Source organism: Phoca vitulina, unplaced genomic scaffold, assembly GCF_004348235.1.
Source record: "Phoca vitulina isolate PV1807 unplaced genomic scaffold, GSC_HSeal_1.0 scaffold30, whole genome shotgun sequence".
NCBI classification, from domain to species: domain Eukaryota; kingdom Metazoa; phylum Chordata; class Mammalia; order Carnivora; family Phocidae; genus Phoca; species Phoca vitulina.
Genome location: NW_022589733.1, coordinates 2,089,953 through 2,110,068, shown reverse-complemented (window position 1 = coordinate 2,110,068; position 20,116 = coordinate 2,089,953). Strand labels below are relative to the sequence as shown.

General features: G+C 36.0%; 1 protein-coding gene across 1 annotated transcript in view; it reads right to left on the bottom strand.

The window, feature by feature from the left end:
- The window catches only part of LONP2 (lon peptidase 2, peroxisomal), a 104,879-nt gene that overhangs the window by 30,204 nt on the left and 54,559 nt on the right, over positions 1-20,116 (bottom strand). The window contains exons 9-11 of the mRNA XM_032424570.1: positions 17,327-17,477; positions 14,919-15,045; positions 11,127-11,260 (exon numbers count right to left, since the gene is read on the bottom strand). Coding sequence (XP_032280461.1) covers positions 11,127-11,260; positions 14,919-15,045; positions 17,327-17,477 — 412 coding nt within the window. The remainder of the gene's footprint in view (positions 1-11,126; positions 11,261-14,918; positions 15,046-17,326; positions 17,478-20,116) is intronic.

Below are 20,116 nucleotides of genomic sequence, written 5' to 3'. Positions count from 1 at the left end.
GAGAAGATCAAACCAGCCACACATTCCCTTAAGCCAAAGCCAAAGCCCAGTCCAGAACAAGGCCCCAACTCTCTTCAATTCTGTGAAGGCTGAGAGAAGTGAGGAAGCTGCAGAAGAAAAGTCTGAAGCTAGCAGAGCTTGGTTCATGAGGTTTAAGAAAAGAAGCCTCTCCATAACATAAGAGTGCAAAGTGAAGCAGCAAGGGCTGATGGAGAAGCTGCAGCAAGTTATCCAGAGATCTAGTTAAGATAATTAAATGAAGGTGGCTACAGTAAACAACAGATTCTCAAGTAGACAAAACAGACTTCTATTTGAAGAAGATGCCATGTAGGACTTTCACAGCTAGAGAGGAAAAATCCATGTCTTCATAGCTTCCAAAGACAGATGAATCTATTAGGGGCTAATGCAGTTGGTGACTTTAAGTTGAAGCCAATACTCAGTTACCATTCCAAAAATCCTAGAGCCCTTAAGAATGATGCTAAATCTACTCTACCAGTACTCTACAAATGGAACCACAAAGCCTGGATGACAGCACATCTGTTTACAACATGGTTTACTGAATATTTTAAGCCCTCTGTTAAGACCCATTGCTCAGAAAAAAAAGATTCCTCTCAAAATATTACTGCTCATTGACAATACACCTAGTCATCCAAGAGCTCTGATGGAAATGTACGAGATTAATGTTTTCATGCCTGCTGACACAACATCCATTCTGTAGCCCATGGATCAAGAAATAATTTTGACTTTTGAGTCTTATTTAAGAAATACATTTTTGTAAGACTATAGCTGCCATAGACAGTGACTCCTCTGATGAGTCTGAGTGAAGTAAATTGAAAATTTTCTGGAAAGGATTCACCATTAGAGATGCCATTAAGAACGTTTGTGATTCATGGGAAGAGGTCAAATATCAACATAAACAGGAGTTAGAAGAAGTTGATTCCAACCATCATGGGTGACTTTGAGAGGTTTAAGACCTCAGTGAAGATGTGGTGGAAACAGCAAGAGAACTAGAGTTAGAAGTGGAGCCTGGAGATGGGACTGAATTGCCGCAATCTCATGACAAAACTTTAATGGATGAGGACTTGCTTCTTACGGATGAGCAAAGAAAGTGGTTTCTTCAGATGGAATCTACTCCTGGTGAAGATGTTGTGAAGATTCTTGAAATGACAACTGAGAATTCAGAATATTATATGAACTTAGTTGATAAAGGAGCAGGGGTTTGAGAGGACAGGCTCCAATTCTGAAAGAAGTTCTACTGTGAGTAAATGCTACCAAAGAGCATCGCATGCTGCAGAGAAATCATTTATCAAAGGAACAACCGATGTGGCAAACTTCACTACTGTCTTATTTTAAGAATGTGCCTTCAATTTTCAGCCAAACTTTCAAACAACCTGATCAGTCAGCAGCCATCAACATCAAGGCAAGATCTTCCACCAGCAAGAAGATTATGATTTGCTTAAAGCTCAGACGATGGTTAACATTTTTAGCAATAAAATATTTTTAAATTAAGGAATATACATTATTTTTTTAGACATAATGCCACTGCACACTTAACAGACTACAAGACAGTGTAAATATAACTTTTATAGGTACTAGGAAACCACAAAATTCATTTGATTCACTTTACTGCGGTGGTCTGTACCCGAACGCTCAGTATCTCCAACGTATGCCTGTATCCATTTTCTTCACTACTTGTCAATGAATCTTTACATCACTTCCACACTTAACGCATCTTTACTGGTCTGCATCACAAATTAAGCAAATTCCTAACTTCTTAGAATTGCATTCAATATCCATCACAATATATGCCAAATTACCTTTCTAATCAAAGTTCCCACTATTCTGGAACGCCTTTTAGGCTGAAGGAGTGAACAGCACCCAGACCACAACTCAACAACATTTATGGAGCAAACTCTTGAGTAAGAAACTGGGCCCTAGGTTCCTTATCTGTAGAATGAGAAACTAGATGAGGTCTAATCTTGCCATACCAACTCATCACAGTGTCTTACATAACACAGCTATTCAGTTATGCCTGCTGAAATAAATCTTCATAACATCTCTGGACAAATGACAAATCACCAAAATAATTACTATTTTGATTTGTCAAAAGATTACCTGTCTTAATATGCTGGTTTTGTAAACATAAACATTTTTAATTAGTGAAAATTAATTATATAGTAATATTATTACTGAATGATTAAAAATCAATCTTTTTAATCGGTGAATCCAATCACACTGGGCTCCTGAATGAAACATGCAGATTTGTTTGAACTGTTATTTGTGTGCATGCATGTAGGAGGTGTGTTATTAGGTATACTAACAGCTAGTTGGCAGAGGGGTCATCCATGAACCAATAAAGGGGGATAGTGTTTATATCTCTTTAGTGTGGGTACGCACACATGGATCCAGACTGCATTTAGGCATGAAGAGAAAGATTTGTATGGCTGCAGTTATAAAAACAACTTTTTTTTTTTTTAAACTGAGTCTACTTTAAAAAGGGAGATGAGATGCTGAGATTGTAAGTGGTTTTGTCATTTCTTACAAGACAGTACAAGCATGTGCCTTGGGGCTAAACTGACCATGGATACAATGCTTCTGAAAGCTTTCTCTTGGGAAGGCAGAAAGGGGAAAGCAAAATACCTTAAAAACAAATGAGAAAAACCTGAATATTTCCAACTGTATAATTTGTGCTGTCAGTTTCAGGTTAATCTTTTCCAGAAAACCATGCTCCCAGCCAAAGGAAGTGTGTGCTAAGTGCGACTGAGATTCAAGTTACTGACCAGGGCTGCTAAGGCATTTGTGCTTGCATATTTTCAATCTGCCTTTTTTTTTTTTAAAAGGAACTAGCTCTAATGGAGAAATCCGTGGTTCAAATGCCCGGAAAACCCCTCATGCTAGCAATAAAATCTTTTAAGTGCCTTTTGCCTATATTTAATTCATTATTTTGGGGATGAACGTTAACATAACCAAATACCTTTTCTTTCAAACTCACCTACTAAACATTTCTACATAGTAACTATTAAGATATAGATGGAAATTATGTTGTAAAACATTTCTCAATTTTAGTAGTAGTTATCTATTCATGAAAATAAAGAATATTAAAATAGAATACCTGGAAAATATTTCTTCCATCTCTTTATCCATTCCATTTAATTCTGAGATGTAAGCAAATGACCATTTGTCTCAATTTACTAAAAGCAATTTTAAAAAGCTACAATATCTATAAGTAAAATGAAGCTTTCAATGATCAATTCAGTGCCTTACAGCACTTTAAATACCAGCACACCTGAAACATTACACAACTAAAAATTATTTGTTTATATATTGACTTCGTCCAATGGACTATACATATTTGTTAGAGGAGTCTTCTTTCATCTGCTTCCCAGGTCTAGTCTAGAACCTGGCACACAGTAAATGCTAGCTGGCTCACTGACTGAATGAGTTAAAATTACACAAGGGTCCGGGACATAGGGTCTTTGTACAAGACGAAGGAGCATGGACCATTGTCTCTAAGCAGGTTTTGCGCATTAACACATCTCATTTCCTGTATTAGAGATTCAGAATATAGTCTTGGGAACGTTTTTGGATTATCAGTTAAAAGGCAGAGACTATTTGTAATATTAAAAATAAGTACTGTTTTAATATCTTGTAACTTAAAAGGCTGGTTTTGATCATATATGACAATAACACTCAAAAGGCCATGACATCTTCCTATATGATTCATTAAATGAAACAATGGCTTTTTAATTCTTTGACAATATTTGACTTTCCTGTCCCAAAACAGGGTTTAAATAACAAATGTTTGTCTCCTATCATATGTAAGTAGGGTTTTTCCCTCATTGTTACTTCCTTCCGGTCTACGTACGCAAACAAATCTTTCTTAAACCAGGCTAATATTGATGAGGCAACAATGAGTAAAGTAGTGTAAATGTCAGAAAAGATTATTTAGTATATCTTCAAGATACTGGCAGTATATACCAACATGATATTTTTTCAGCATTAAAGCACCACTTGATTTTAGATGTTTGTACACAATATGCTGCTTAATAGGCCTCCAAATGCAAAGTATTTGCCACAGAAAGTCTCAATCTCTAGATTTAATTTTGTTTTTTTTTTTTTTTTGGTAATCTTGGTTTGTAAAATCCAATTAGCTATAATAAAACCCTACAAACCCCACAGCTTTAGAAACCAGCAAGCCAGGTGCATTGGGACTAAAACTCTCTTAGTCCATATTCCTCAACAGTTAACCTTAGTTCCTTTGACTATTAGAAAATTGTATTTGTCCTGAGCCACTAATACAATCAAAGGAAAGATAAGCATGAACAGGTGAAACAGGACTTTAAATACTGAAAATGCAAAACTGGTTTAAAACTTCTAAGCCCTGTCTGTGCAACCTGGATGTCTGATAAGAACTCAGCTCAAGTATGATGCATGGATATTCAACAGCACGAACTTCAGTGTTGGATTAGAAAAAGCCTTCTGACAAAAGTTCCTTAGATCGTGATGACTGTTGAATCGTTACAGCCTTTTAGATTAGTAAATTCTGTAAGAATAAGCAGAAATTTTCAAAGTTGTGCTGCTTAAAGATTAGGAAAATGTAGGCCAATTTAAATCCAGCTTCCATGAATACTAACACTGGGACTTGTCACACAGTGTTCAAAGACCTCTTAACCATCAGACACAGGCATCTCTTCAGAAACTAAAAATCTGACTTCTCAGTATTATAACAATCTAAAATAAACAGCCAAAGCATCTGGTGTGTGGTTTTTGGGTTCAGAGGCACACACCCAAATTACTCTCTCTTTTTTTTCTCGCCAGAAAGGAAGATATGAGATTCAGGTTCAGGCATTTGAGGACGTTTACATGTAACTGGAACCAAGTAATAGGAAACTACTCCATTATCTTTGCCTCACTAAAAACAGCCTTTAACAAAGTTTTTATGTCCCCAAAGAAACAAACAAGAACACTGACAAAATCCACATTAAAAGCTGACAAATAAAGGTTGTTTCAATGGTTGCTAAAGAATTACTCATTTGCTTGTGGGTCTTATTAAGCTTTTATCCCCTGAAGGCCCACCCAACAGAATAATGTAGCTACTTTTAACTGTTTCTGCAGCACAGAAATTTCCACTCTCTATTAACAACCAAACCACAGGTTTTCTTTAGAACTCTAAACAAACTATTTCAACTCTCAGAAATGGGGTTTGTATTAATAGAAATGAGATGTATAAAAGCCCTCTTTAAGCAAAAAACAGAATCTCAGAGCCATCTTCAAGATGACCCCCAATAATCCCCACCTCCTAGAATTCACATGCCTGTGTAGTACTCTCTCTCATTGTACCCGGGTTGGTCCGTGTGGCCAACAGAATGTGGGAGAGTGAGGATTAGAAGAGACTGTAGCTTCTGTCTTAGACTCTGTTTTTCCCTTTTCATGTATCACACTCACGGGGGAGGGGGATGGGAGAGGGCCAGTGTGCAGGAAGCCAGTGGCCATGTTGTGAGAGACTAAAGACCTGGCTAATGGTCAACAAGGAACAGAAGTCGGCTAACCACCATGTAAGTGACCTTGGAAGATCTTCCCTGAGTTGAGCCTTAGTTGGCAGACAGCTTGACTATAACCTCATGGGAGGTCTTGAGCCAGAACTCCCCAGCTAAGTTTAAGCTGCTCCTGAATTCCTGACCCACAGACATTGTGGGATGATAAATGTTTGTTAAATGCTTTAATCTACTAGATGTTAGGGTAATTCGTTACACAGCCTTAGATAACTAATGTAAAATCCAAAAGATAAAGATAGTTCTGCAACAAGTAGAAGACTGCTCCAAGAAGTCAAAGATAAAAGAATTTAGCAAAAAGTTACATAAAGCTCCGAGGTCACTTCCTAATAACATTATATACAGTATTCTCCACTAAAAAAGAAATGCATTCATGACAGTGGACAAGAGAATGGGTATGACTGAGATTTACAGAAGACTGATTAAAAAAAAAACTGAAAGGATCAAAACACTTGATTCTCCTGCAGAAACAGCTTCCTGTTTTGGTTACAAAGGAGCCACACTTAAAATAACTATCATAAAGGACACTTAGGGCCTGAGAAATCAATGGCAGGAAGCCACAACAAAGAACCTTGAAGGTGGCCTGACAGAAGAGGACTCCTCCTGGAAACGGATCCAAGAAAGGCTAAGAGAAGAGCTAGCCTCAGAAATGAGCGGGAGGTAAACGGACAAAAGCACAAGCAAGGAGCAGGCATCCAAACCCCTTAGCACACGGTTCTTCCCATGGCATCTAACCCCCTGGCAGTACTAAGCCGACTTAGTGGCTGTGGCAGGATACCTTTCCTCCCCCGGTCAGCAGTGTGGTGCACTGGAAGAATTAAAGTTAATGAATGAGGAGAACTGGTGCTATAAAATTCAAATATTTTATCTTGATGCATTTTTAACTGTAAAGTTGTCTGGAAGGGACATACCAAAAAAATTAAGGATACTATATCTACCTCCTTCCACTTAATATTAGGTTGATTTTACTGCCATACACAAGGTAAATGTATCAGAGAAACAATACATGTCAAAATGCAACCCAGTCAAACTGAGATCCAGACCGAACTACAGAAATTGCCACAGAGTTAGATCTGTGGTCTAGCCAGCATTTTATGGTCAGCAGGGTCCCCAGGGAATCTATCATGAAAGGACAGGCATGTTTTCACTGACATCAAATCCTATGGCTTATGACTCAAACCACCCAACCACTCGGCTTTTTTTCTGACTTACAGCTTCTATTTTCCTAGGGACTGGGAAACAGATAGCCAAGTTTATAAATATGTATCTGTTAACAGAATCAAACAGGCAAGGCATAGTGTTTATTGGGGAATGTTGTGAAGGGATATGAACTGAATCCGAGGCAAGCTAGCCGGCTACTGAGACTCCTGTACAAATGAGATTTTATCATAGTCAATTAGGTGAGGAGTGGTGGCCCAAGGGCACAGAACAAAAGCTATATAGGCTGGTAATTTCTTCACAGGTTTTGTTTTCTGCCTACTTTGGTTATCATCATTATTTCTATTCAACATCTTCTTGGAGGTCCCATCTAGTGCATTAGGGAAGACATGAAATAAAAGGTATAATGACCACAAAGGAAGAATAGAAATTGACATTATTTGCATTTGTGATGACTGACGGTGTACGAAGAAAATCCAGAAGAATCTACAGTTAGAATTAACAAGTCAATTTTCTGGATATGGGTGAATACAGTATTCCCATACAGTAGCAACAACAACAAAACCAGAAAATAAAAAATTAGAAATACCATTTACAATAATATACATACACAAAGATCAAATAACTAGGAATATATCTAAAGAAAAAATATGCAAAAGCTCACCACCGAAAACTATTAAAACACTTAAAACATTTATTAAGACTTAAATGAAGCTGGTCATAAATTAGGAGATATGATAATATCAAATTGTCAATTCTCCCTAAACTGATGTACAGATTCAATGCAGAGTCAAACTATCAGGAGATTTTATTTATTTACTTATTTACTGGTGGAAACTGACAAGCCGATTCTAAAATTTACATGGATATTTGAAGGACCTACAATAGCCAAGGCAATCTTGAAGAACAAGCTGGAGGACTTACACTAAACTAGCTATCCAGACTGTCTAGGGTGTCATTCTTGAAACTGTGTATGATGCCATCACTGGAAATTTCATCCCAAGCCCAGAGTACCTATTCACTTCTCACATGTTAGCTAGTTTAATTCATTTTTCCTGTAAGTATCTGTGATCTTCATAACATAAACACAGTATTGCTTTAAGTGATTTTTAAAAGCTAATTTATAATGGCATCTTACATACCTCATGAATAACCATTAAATCTGTGTTAGTTCTTTTTTTTCCTAACTTTTCAATCCTTTCTATAAAATAAGAAACTAACAGCTTGAGGTTAAGTTTAATGTAGCTTCTCTAATAAATACTGTATTTTTCAAAAATAGAGCCTGCTCCATATTCTGAAAAACTGTAAGAATTGATTACAATACAAATCCTTTCCTGAGGATAATTTTTGATGAGAAACTCTTACCAGATGCTAAGTGGACACATATGATACAGAAGTACTTGAACAAATGGACATCTTCCCGACTCTTTACAGAGAAACATCCAAGGATGCAAAGTTGAATAAATCAGACATTTGTGTACATAGCAAAAGGCAGGCAAAAAGGAGAATAAAACTTTAGCCACATATATTTTTTTCATTTCCCAACCCAACTAATATCCCAGAAAGGAAAAGAGCAATTCAGAATACACTAGTAAACATGCAGAAAACATGGGCCTCACTGCTTTTATGAATTATTTCCCATACTTTATGGGTAAGCGACCGAAAAAGGTAAAATATTCCTCCTCTAACGTGGATCAACTATAAATCCCACCAGGCTTTTAAAACTCCGTTATTATTTGTTCTGTTTAACTGCCAGTTCAGACCCCACAAATACAAAGACAACTGTTCCCAGACCAGTGTTTCTGGGCCTACTCCAGAAAGTGTGTTTGATACACTGGAGGTTTCTGCCTGTTTTGAAGCTTGTGGCCTGAAATTACTTTTCTTCCTGGCAGTAACTCTAAGTCCAGCAATATTTTTAACATTAAAAATAACTCCCTCACTACATTCCTTGAAATTTCTAAAACAACTGTCCTATTTTATACTCTAATTTTAAAGAATTCATTTCTTAATGAGAAACTTTCAATTATTAAGCCATTTGAACTTTACAGCATAAAAACCTGTTATCGACCCTTTTGTAGGAATTTTCCTTTTGGATTGGTTGAGTTGATAAACACTAATTTCAAGATACCTTATAATTATCTTACATTTACAGTAAACTCAAGGGCATCTTACAATATTAGAAGTAGCTTAGAGTCCATAGGCCTCTAATGAGAACCATAACCAAAACCATCATTAAGACACAAGGATTTATCCTAATTATTTATTTATCTGGATGACCTAGGTAATATCTTAACTACTTAAATCTGCTTAGGTATGTTATCATGTGAGATTTGTTCTGTGAATCATGGATTAAGAAAAAATAACCAGGGGTGCCTGGCTGGCTCAGTCAGAAGAACATGTGACTCTTGATCTTGGGGTCCTGAGTTCGAGCCCCACGTTGGGTGTAGATAATTACTTAAATAAATAAAAACTTAGAACAAATAAATAAATACATGTTGCCATGAAAAACTGCATGTTCCCACATAGCTCACAAGTTGTTTGAACGAGTTCTTGAATATTTCAGGGTTATCTTTAAATAGCTAATATGATCACAGACATTATTGGAAATATGCTAATGGATATATGTATAAACATTAAGCACTGCATAACTATGGGAAGTTTCCTTTGGCAACAAATCCCTCTGAATATATTTGTATAAATCCCCAAACATACCATCTCAATCCTAAACACAATTTCCAAAATAACTAGATAAACTCATTTCACTGTCTGCCTAGAACAAAAAGACATAGGCTCAGGTGCTTCAGCCCACAGCACAAAGGGAGTGTTCTAAGAATAAAAAGGGGGAAATTCAGGAGGATCTAGGCCTTATATTTAGAAAGAGAAGAAGGGGAAAAATACCTCAGTTCTCCACTGTCACTGTCAGCTATGCCAGTAATTCCATTCTTGATAGGCTATCATTCACCTAAGGCACTTTTTAAAAATTCAAATTTTTGAAAATGATGGCCTGAACATGTGTTTATCCTTAAACTTCCTCTCCAAATCCTACTAAAATGACAATTAAGAAATTAAAAAAGTATAAACCCTTAACAACAAAAAGAGTAAGAAAGAAGACGACAGCTAATCAGAGATGCTGACAATATTTTGGAAAACAGAAAGTGGGTCGACAGGAAGGAACAAACATTTAGGCTAGAGAAAGGAGAAACCTTAATGTTATCCATAAAATGCTATAAAGGCTCAGGAATTTGAGGTACCCCTGAAAATATCAATGAAGAATGGTACTAACAGAAAAATGTTAAAGTCTGTGGAAGAAACAATTAGAGCTTAAGACCCCTACGCCCACTCCATATAGCAAGGACACCACCCCTCTCCAGTTCAACAGAAGATGGGAAGCTTATTTCTCCCTGGAGAAAATGAACCAGGGAGGCTCTTGGCACCGTGGGAGCAGGGCTGAAGCATCATACTGGCCATAGGAGGATTATATGAAAGTCCATTCTTGTGATGATAAAGTGTAAAATGCACTGTGCTTAGCAACAGAAGGAAAAACAGGGAAGATGTTTACATCTATTCCACTAAGTATATCACAGATCACAGTTCTTCAACAGCACTCATCAAACTGTTCTAGAAAGAGCTATGGAAGTGGCAGAACATCTAATAAACCTCTTCACTATAGAAAATGTCAATTCCCTACTACTCAAGTCATGTTTGTTAAAGCGAGTTTTGGCAAGTTGTGTCGCAGCATGATATGATGAACAGACCCCGTATGCGTCTGCAGCAAGCAGTTAAAACATTCTAACTGGGTACCAATGGAAATGTTCATATTTGATTAATTTTAGGAATAGAAACCTTCCCTTTCTTTCCCTATCACCACCTCCACATTATTTTTTTAAGAAAAAAAAATTTTAATTACATTTTAATTATACCTATTGAAGGTATACCTTCAATATACCTATTGAAGAAAACGTGTGAGAAAAACAAATTATGACATATAAAGCTCTTCCAGAGTATAAAGATCTACCCTTGCAGTATTTGGACAGCTTGGATTTTTAACTGGTGTAATAACTTTCTATGCTATAAATACTGAAAGACTTTACAACAGTCTGGATCAGAAAGAAAAAAAAGAGAACACCAGAACCCATACATAAAGCACACCATCATAAATCTGGAGAAATTTATGATATCCTTAAAGCACTGATATTGAGTATTATTCCAGCTGAAACTCTGTACTATTTGTAAAAGAGAATCCCCTTGATAAAATACATCAATGTTGAGTTATTACTTACTCATTGGATGTATCTACTGGTGGAGTAGTAGGTACCACTGCTCCAAGGGCTATCCAACACCATCCCTCCATATTCAACTTTTTTTGCTATTGACTCCTACCACCAAGCCCAAGAGCCCCAGATCAACATCACAGACCTTCTCCCTCAGCCACATCAGAGCGGTCCAACTTGGCTTCTTTATGTTGTCCTTCTGCCACCTTCACAGCAACAGCTCGGCAAATGGCCCCAAACTTCCTGTCCAGAGATCGAACCCCTGCCTCCCTGGTATACCTGTCATCAAAGGAAAATATTTTATTTTTGGCTAAACACCACCTGTAAAAACAGAAATAATATGATTAACATTTATACTAAAGAAACAGTATACATTTAAAAGTTCATTACATTTTCTTAAGTACTAACTTCCTCACATTTAAAAATTCCTCATTAAAGTACTGGTTATTTCTTAAATATTCAGATGTATTTTCAGCTATAACTTTCCCCTTTATAGGTATTTTTATCTTTAACTATTATCCTATACTTAAAAACAAATCCTTGGTTCTTCAATTTATACTGCCAAAGTAAATTTGGCAGCACGTAAGATATCATTTACTCCTTGATGGTATGGGTAAGAGCTTTCCTAAGCAAAATTTGTCAATTTAAGAAATTTCTACATGAATTTATTATACTTGAAATATTGCTGAAAGAATCAGAAAAATAAAATTGTCCCAACTAAAGCAAAAATTAATCTTAGAAAGAAATCTAGTTTTTACTAGGAACTGTGCTAGTCACCTCTATTCAGTGTATTTTCTTAGAGACTTCTAAAGAAGGAAAATATGCTGATATAAGCATAGTGAATTTGTGAAGAAGATTCTAAATGTGGTTAAGCAGAGCTGTCTTAAAAAAACTTATGTTAGACTCAAATTCTATATGCCACTTCATAAACCATTATATAACACAGCCATTTTTGGCCACCCAGCTTTGAATGGATTTGAATAGGTAGCATCAGATAGAGAATATAGATTTATCTGAAAAACTGGATTTGATTAGGCACTCAGACACATATTCTAGACTTTAGGGAATCAGATTTCAAAACTTCTGAGAAAAGACAAATAAAAACTCTTGGCAAAAACACTCTAAAGTAAAACTCATTTCAATCAAAGGGATAGGAGGAGGTAAGCATAAAGTCCGCTTTACACAACTGCATATAATTTCAGTAAGGAAGAAAACAGGGGGGCATGTTAAAAATAAACAAACCAACATCTAAAAACAAAAACAAAAACCCAATGTAACTTTCTAGACAACTCACTGACGAGCTCAGATTAAAGGTCTGGACAAAAGATGAAAGAACAGGGATTGAGGAAGCTTACAGGGGAATGACATGAACACGAAGATATAGTACCAGGAAGTTCAGAATAAACTTTCAGAAATAATGACATCCATAACAACACAAATGAAATACTGTTCTTTTTTCTTTTTTCTCTTTTAAGGTTGTCAGAATAATGGGTCAGGAGCTAATGCAGACAGTATAACATTAACAGCTGACTGAAAGAAACGAGACACAACCACCCCTATTTAGTATTTTTAAACCAAAAAGGGAAGAATCACCAGTATTCAATAAGAAGTGGCTGATGTTTCCTATCTGTGACATGAGCATGAAGATGCTATATATGTCAATTTCTAGAGGACCTAAAACTAATGATAATCAAGATGGAAAAAAATTCATTTGCTGCAACAGTAGCTGAGACCAACAAAAAAATATACATAATTGCAAACTTCTACATTTGGGTTTTATAAAATTCAACCCTACCCTAAAAGTACAGAATGAGACAGACCAAATTTAGCAGAAATTCATATGAAAAACAACTAGAGATGTTCAGTAACTGTAAGTGCAACAGGCAAGAGAATAACCTAAAAGAGCTAAGAGTCTTGAGACACAGTCATAAAATAATATAATCAAAATAGGAAAGCTGGTGGTCTTATACCATGAACTACTCAGGCTACATGTGAAATACTGAGTTCCACTCTGTGTGTTTCATTTTAAAGGGGACACTGATTTCACAGGCAGCATTCAGAAGACGACTAATCAGAAAGGTGAAGCCTTGAGCATGGGTCAAGAGGAATGGTAAAGAGAAAAGGAATATTTAGCTTGAGAAAGAGAACATTTATGGGAAGTGGACCTGACTTTTTTTTTTTTTTTTTAATGCCAGAAGGGCTGTACAAGGGAGGAATTTACCCTTAGATTCCAGGTGCAGAACTAGAAAATTATAGGGAGGTGAACATAAAGATTATTTTGTAACAATTTATTTACTTACAGAGGAGTAGACAGCAGTGAGCCATCTAGCACTGGAGGAACTCAAGTAGGCTATGTACACAGGGAGGGAGGTGGGACTAGATGAGATCTAAGACCCCCTCCCCTCCTCCTGAACATTATGGGTCCACGACTATGACACACAAAAAGATGAAAAACATACCAAAAGATGAAAAACTGTACCCTAATCTCGGTAACTCATTAAATAGCCAAAACTGCTTGGAGTACCAAATACCTGTGCTGTTTTTAAAAATATTAAAACTGTTCAGACATTTCTTAATGTCCAGAGCTTTTAATATTTGATGTTTTGAGCTAATACATATATAAAAAAGAAAGAGTTCTCCAAACAACAACTGGGAAATACAAATAATGATTACTTTTTGAAGTCATTATTATTTCGATCCAGATATTTTTGTTCTCTCACTCATATTTTACAGATGGGGAAGCTATCAAAAAGGTTAAGTGACTTGTTGAAAGTTACCCAAAGGTATCAGGGGTGTTATCTGGAATAGTATTATTGTTGGAAGACTTCGGCATATAAATCACCTAATTTATTTCTCCTGGCATTATCCACACAATGAATCACAAGTTAAGCAAAGGAACTCCCAGGTCAGATCTAGTCTTACTGTTTTGTGAATAAATTTAAATAGACTTCCAAATAGACTTCTATAAGAAGGCTGGCTTAGATCAAAAAGCAGTCTGACTGGCCAAACTCTAAGTCAAAGTTCAAAATGGAGAGATACTTTGCTTCTCCAGAAAAACAGCAGTTACTGTGAGGAGGACTGCGCGAGGAGTGTTTGGCAGCCTGACACAATTTGCCAGATGATGCAATGGATCTGTAACGCTGAGCCAGGAAAAGTAAGAGGCTGTTGCAGATATAAATTCTCAACAGGGTATATTTTCCATTCAAACATGCAATCTATAAATCAGACAACGCAATACTCTACTCAGATAATTTACGTACTGCTTGCCACAGGCACTTGGTAGCTAACTTGGGAAAGCACCCTCTCTATCGTTCTGGTGTTAATTCCAAAAATGAAAATTATAGGGCACCTGGGTGGCTCAGATGGTTAAGTGTCTGCCTTCAGCTCAGGTCATGATCCCAGAGTCCTGGGATCGAGTCCCACATCGGGCTCCCTGCTCCTTGGGAGCCTGCTTCTCCCTCTGCCTCTCTCTCTGTCTCTCATAAATAAATAAATAAAATCTTAAAAAAAAAAAAATGAAAATTATAAGGATGTTTAAAATCTCTCAAGGAGAAGAAAAGAAAATCTGAATAATTTAAAACAGGTGTTTCAAAGTAGCAATGCAATTCTTAAAGAGAATTTAACTTTTAAGATCCTGGGGCATATAAGGTGTCTCAATATTTTCCTTGTTTTTGATTCTTAATTTATCAAGTGAATCCCTTACACCACTCTTGTGAAAAAGGTGAAATTCTGGCTCAACTAAAGTCCTCAGCTATGAAGAGACTCTAAGTACTTTCCCTATGAATTTTTGCCTAATATGGAGCCCTGTGTAAATCAAGTTATGGGAATGCTTGCTAGGAATCTGGTGGAGAGAAAGAAATGGATGGTGTGAGTTGCCAGTAAAATTGTTTCCTTTTCAGACTCACACATTACCGAGGCCTCAGGATGGCTGACTAACCTGGTGATGATGTCAAGAGTAGTAACCTGTGGGATCTGAATCTGCTGAGGAGTCAGTCCATGCTGTTCCAGTTGCTTTGGGATCAAGTGCCTGTGGGCAATCTCGATCTTCTCCTCTTGTGTATACCCTAGGAAAAAAGTGATCTTATTTTGCAATTACTCACACAGCTTCCACAGTGCCATGCTTTTTTAAATGAATCAAATGCAGATTTAATGGATCTTGGATTCAGAATGAATTTAAGTGTTACTTCAACTAAGATTATAACCAGAAGAAATTTAATCTCCAATTAGTAATTGTTAAAATTTCCAACTTTGTCCACAAATAAAAAAAAGCACTTACTAAGCACAAGTTTGAAAGTCTCTTGATTAAATAATGTATCTCTCAAGGAAGAGGAACACTCTCAGTCAAATCTCTAAGATAATTATCTCCTTAACTCAAATGTGAATTTTTACTATTTAACAGGCAAATAATACAGCTCTTGTCTTTAGCATAATTTCTTACGTAAGTAAAACAACTTACAACAACAACAAAGGATTCAAGTAAGTCACTGGTGGGTTCCAAGGCAAGAGCTGCAAAGGAGCTATTTTCAGAACCCTGGCTATAAACTTAAGCAACAAAACAGAAACTAAGACACCCCCATAGAAGTTTTTTCCCTATACATATTGGAATTATAGATTTAATTTATATAGTTAAAAGACTATGTTCTTATTTATTTGAAAGCCTCAGTAATATAGATTTACTTTGTCTTCAAATCCTGTAAGAAAAAATTCTCCCTAAATTAATTGCCCCCTTCTCATTTAACAAGAAAAAAAAAAAAAAGATGAACAGATAAGGCAGCTTTTGAGTAGAAAAAGGAAATAAGAAATGCCCAAACAGAAGATGGGATAATCAAACCTGCAGGAAGAGAATGGCATATGTCTACCGGTACAGCAGCTGTTCTGATTATTTTACTTCACGTCAGTGTATCTTACGGATTCCTGCCTTAACTGGGAGTTTCCAGGCAATTGGGTCTCATTACTTATTTATTTTAGTCTTTTTTTTAAAGATTTTATTTATTTATTTATTTGACAGAGAGAGAGAGAGCACAAGCAAGGGGAGTGGCAAAGGGAAAGGGAGAAGCAGGCTCCCCACTGGGCAGAGAGACCGACATGGGGCTCAATCCCAGGACCCTGGGATCATGACCTGAGCCGAAGGCAGACGCTTAATCGACTGAGCCAGCCAGGCACCCCTATTTTAGTCTTACAAATATGCACAAAGCAATTTTTTACTCCATCATATTTTAAAACTAAGTATTGGAACCTGCAGGGCTCACAGAAAACTAAGAAATGCAATTATCATTCACTTGATAGTAAAAATTTATTTCAAATTAGTATGAAATACATATTAGATTATATTTAGAATCAAAATATATTTTGATTCTTGTCTATTTTCATTTTAACAAATACCCACTTATGTTTCACCCCTCTAGGGAAAAGTAATTCTAAGCAATTAAAAGAAAGGGAAAACACTGGGGTTTTTTAGTGTTAGTAACTAAAGGACTTTATCTTACACACTACAGTGAAGGAGAAGACATGGTAAAAAGAAAAAAATTAGGGAACTACTTGACAGAAACTAAAAAGAAGAGGAATTTAAAAGCACCCTGCCCTGCACTTTTATGTAAAAGTAGGCCAGATGTAATAAAGTTCAGCAACTCTTTAGGACTCTCATTCACTTAATGAGAATAAATGATAACACTTTCTCAGACATAGTAAAAACTTCAAAATCTTATAGACAAGAAGCTAACTTGACCATGTAAAGATCTATTTTTGGTTTTTAGACACTCATTTTGAAAAAAAAATGATTTTTTTGTATAAGTTTAGAAATTGTCTCAAGAAGAATGTCTTATTTTCTAAGACATTGGAAAACATTTTTTTAATGCTAAGAATTTTTTAATGCAAAGTTAAGTCTGAAATTGTTATGCAAATTTTATTCTTGATGTCTTACAGAACATACACATAATCTTATATGTCATGGTTAAAACAAAGTTTTGGGGTTCTGTTGGGGTTCTAGAGGGGAGGGGGGTGGGAGGATGTGTTAGCCTGGTGATGGGTATTGAGGAGGGCACGTTCTGCATGGAGCACTGGGTGTTATGCACAAACAATGAATCATGGAACACTATATCTAAAACTAATGATGTAATGTATGGGGATTAACATAACAATAAAAAAAATTAAAAAAAAAAATAAAACAAAGTTTTGTTGTTCCAGACTTTGAATTTACATAAAAGCTGGTTTATACGATACTTAGAACTTTGAAGATCATACACTGGCAAATCAACTTTTTACTCAAATCTCCACAGCACAATTTAAAGGGTTTTGCTCAGAAAGGAAAAAATTATCAAATAATGATTTTATTTATGAATCAGGTACCTGGGACCTGAATGATCTCCATTCTATCCAACAAGGCAGGTGGAATAGTCGCAGTGGTATTGGCAGTAGCTATAAAAAGAACTTGGGAAAGGTCAAAGGCCACATTTAGATAATGATCTGTGAAGTTATGGTTTTGTTCAGGATCCAACACCTGTGAGGGAACAATAAACATTTAAACAAATTCAGTAATTACAATAGAAAGCTAAAACACACATGAAACGCACATGATGTACTAGCAACGTTGGTATTTCTGGTCAATATAGTTAGCTTGAGAAACATGGGGATAACACCAAAACCTGAGCACCATTCTTTACGTTACCCACATTCTAAATACTTAAAAGTGTTCAATGTCAAAATTTTTGAAAATATATAAAAGTAGAGAGAAGCAAAAATTATCCCTTCAAGCTCTGTTCTTAAATCTATCTACTAATGATTGACTGTGTGGTCATAAGCAAGTTACCAATCCTACAGAACCAGTTTCCCTCTTGCTAACACATCCTCTCTTAGCTGCTTTGGGAACATAAAGTAAATGTGCAGACTATTTTGAAATTCTTAGGTTAAGACATAAGATAATCAGTATACTTCTCAGACATTATCAGTAAGTCTAAAGTCTTTAACTGAAAGGAGAATTCCAAATAAAAGTAAACTAGTAAAAATTACTATGCTACTATATTCTGATATAGCACAAGGAAAAATTCACTTTTAAAAAATGCGTTAGAACAAAACTTTTGTTTTTAATGAGCAAAATACCAGTATCTCTTAAAATATTTTATTTGGGAAATTATATAATTTATCAATTAGATTCTTAAAACTGAACAACTGGATAAGAGAGAATGTATCTTCTTTAGGTTATTGCTTAAATGCTCCAACTCACAGGCACTCATGGTGGAGAGGTCTACATAGGACTCGGTGCCTTCTACATGTTCTAAACCTTTAACATATTATCACTTTCATTTACACTAGATTAGTATAAATATAAACAGGTTGATACACATATTCAGAAAGGAAGTAAATGGACTAAAATATTTACCAATGATAATTTTACCACAGCACCAGCTTTTCCTCGCTTCTGATTCCCTTTCTAAGCTTTACTTATTGTTAAACATATCTACAAGTTAGTCTTAATTCAAAGCCCTTTACAGAGAATCCTGAATTTGGTAAACATTCATTATTATTGGAAACTCAGTGTTTATGTAGAATACAATCCCCAGAAAGTTCTACTATTTATATTTTCACAAGACTTAGTAATGTTTAACCTTATAAAAATAAGGTACTTTTGAGATATCAAAGACCATACTAATTATGTCCAGTATAGAACTGGTTAAGAGTAATCTCACTGTCTACCAATTATCTGAAAACTGTTAATCAATGTATGGAAAATAGGGCAATCTTAGTTAAATCCATTATCTAGTTAAATAAAAACCTATTCTTTAATGGCTCTAATTAAAACTAACACATGTTGGATAAGTTTTAGAAATGGCTGTGAGACCTGTCCAAGTGAAGTAATTTTTTCTCTTAAAATTAAAAGACAATGGGGTTTAAGGAAAGTAGGGAAATGAATAAATGAATGATTCTGAACTATGAATAAGGTCTTTTAAAAAATGCATTACAGGACATCTGAGTTATAAGAAGAGAAAACCAGTGATGTCCAATTTGCTTGCCTCTGCCTTTTCCTTAGGAAAACACAAAAGAATATGTAGAGGGGAGAGGGGTGGGGGGATGGGTTAGCCTGGTGATGGGTATTAAAGAGGGCACGTACTGAATGGAGCACTGGGTGTTATACGCAAACAATGAATCATGGAACACTACATCAAAATCTAATGATGTAATGTATGGTGATTAACATAACATAATAAAAAAAATCAGAAACACTGATCAATCACTTCTTGGCCTTTTGGCTAGGATCAAGTGCAGAAACACTGATCAATAGCCAGATAAAAAGAATTTCTAGTAATCACTATTCAGATGACACTTTAAGGTAAACTGGTGAGTCCTTGGAGAGATAAAAATCACAGTAAGAATCTTTTCTTAAAGAGTAATCTTTTTTTAAAAAAGATTTTATTTATTTATTTTAGAGAGAGAGAGAGAGAGTGTGCACACGTGGGGGGGGGGGGGAAGCAGCAGAGGGAGAGGGACAAGCAGACTCTCTGCTGAGCCGGGAGTCCCAGGATCCCAAGATCATGACCTGTGCAGAAGGTAGACGCTTAACTGACTGAGCCATCCACATGCCCCACAGTGAGAACTTTATAGCCATCAAACCTCTGCTTTTTCCCTGAACTTTAGAGAGCCAAGGCTTCCGTGGACCAACTCATCCACAAACAGGAGCTGTTTTCAAGAACAGCTAGAGCTGTTTTTTCTCTCTTCTCATTCAAAGGTTTTTCTACATCCATCCTAGGATTATAATTCCTACCTACACAGTCCGACTGGAAATGGAAATAGCCATGATGTGACACTTTATTCTTAGGATCATGAAATCAGATAGCTGTGAAAACCAGTAGCCTAGCAAAAACTGTGGGAAGGGGCAGAATAGGTTTAGAATTCCCAAAAGCCCTTTCCCCAAACATAGTAATGTGAATATACCTAATGCTACTGAACTGTACACTTAACAATGGTGAAGATGGCAAGTTTTATGTGTATTTTACTGAAACTAAAAAGCAAAAGCTAAAGGAAATCATGCCTAAAGAATTACAGGAAACTATGTGAATGAGGTCTTAACAAAGAGAAAATACCACTAAAAAGTCAGGGATTATTAAAAAAGAAGCAAACTGCAAATAGAAATCTGAGAGTTGA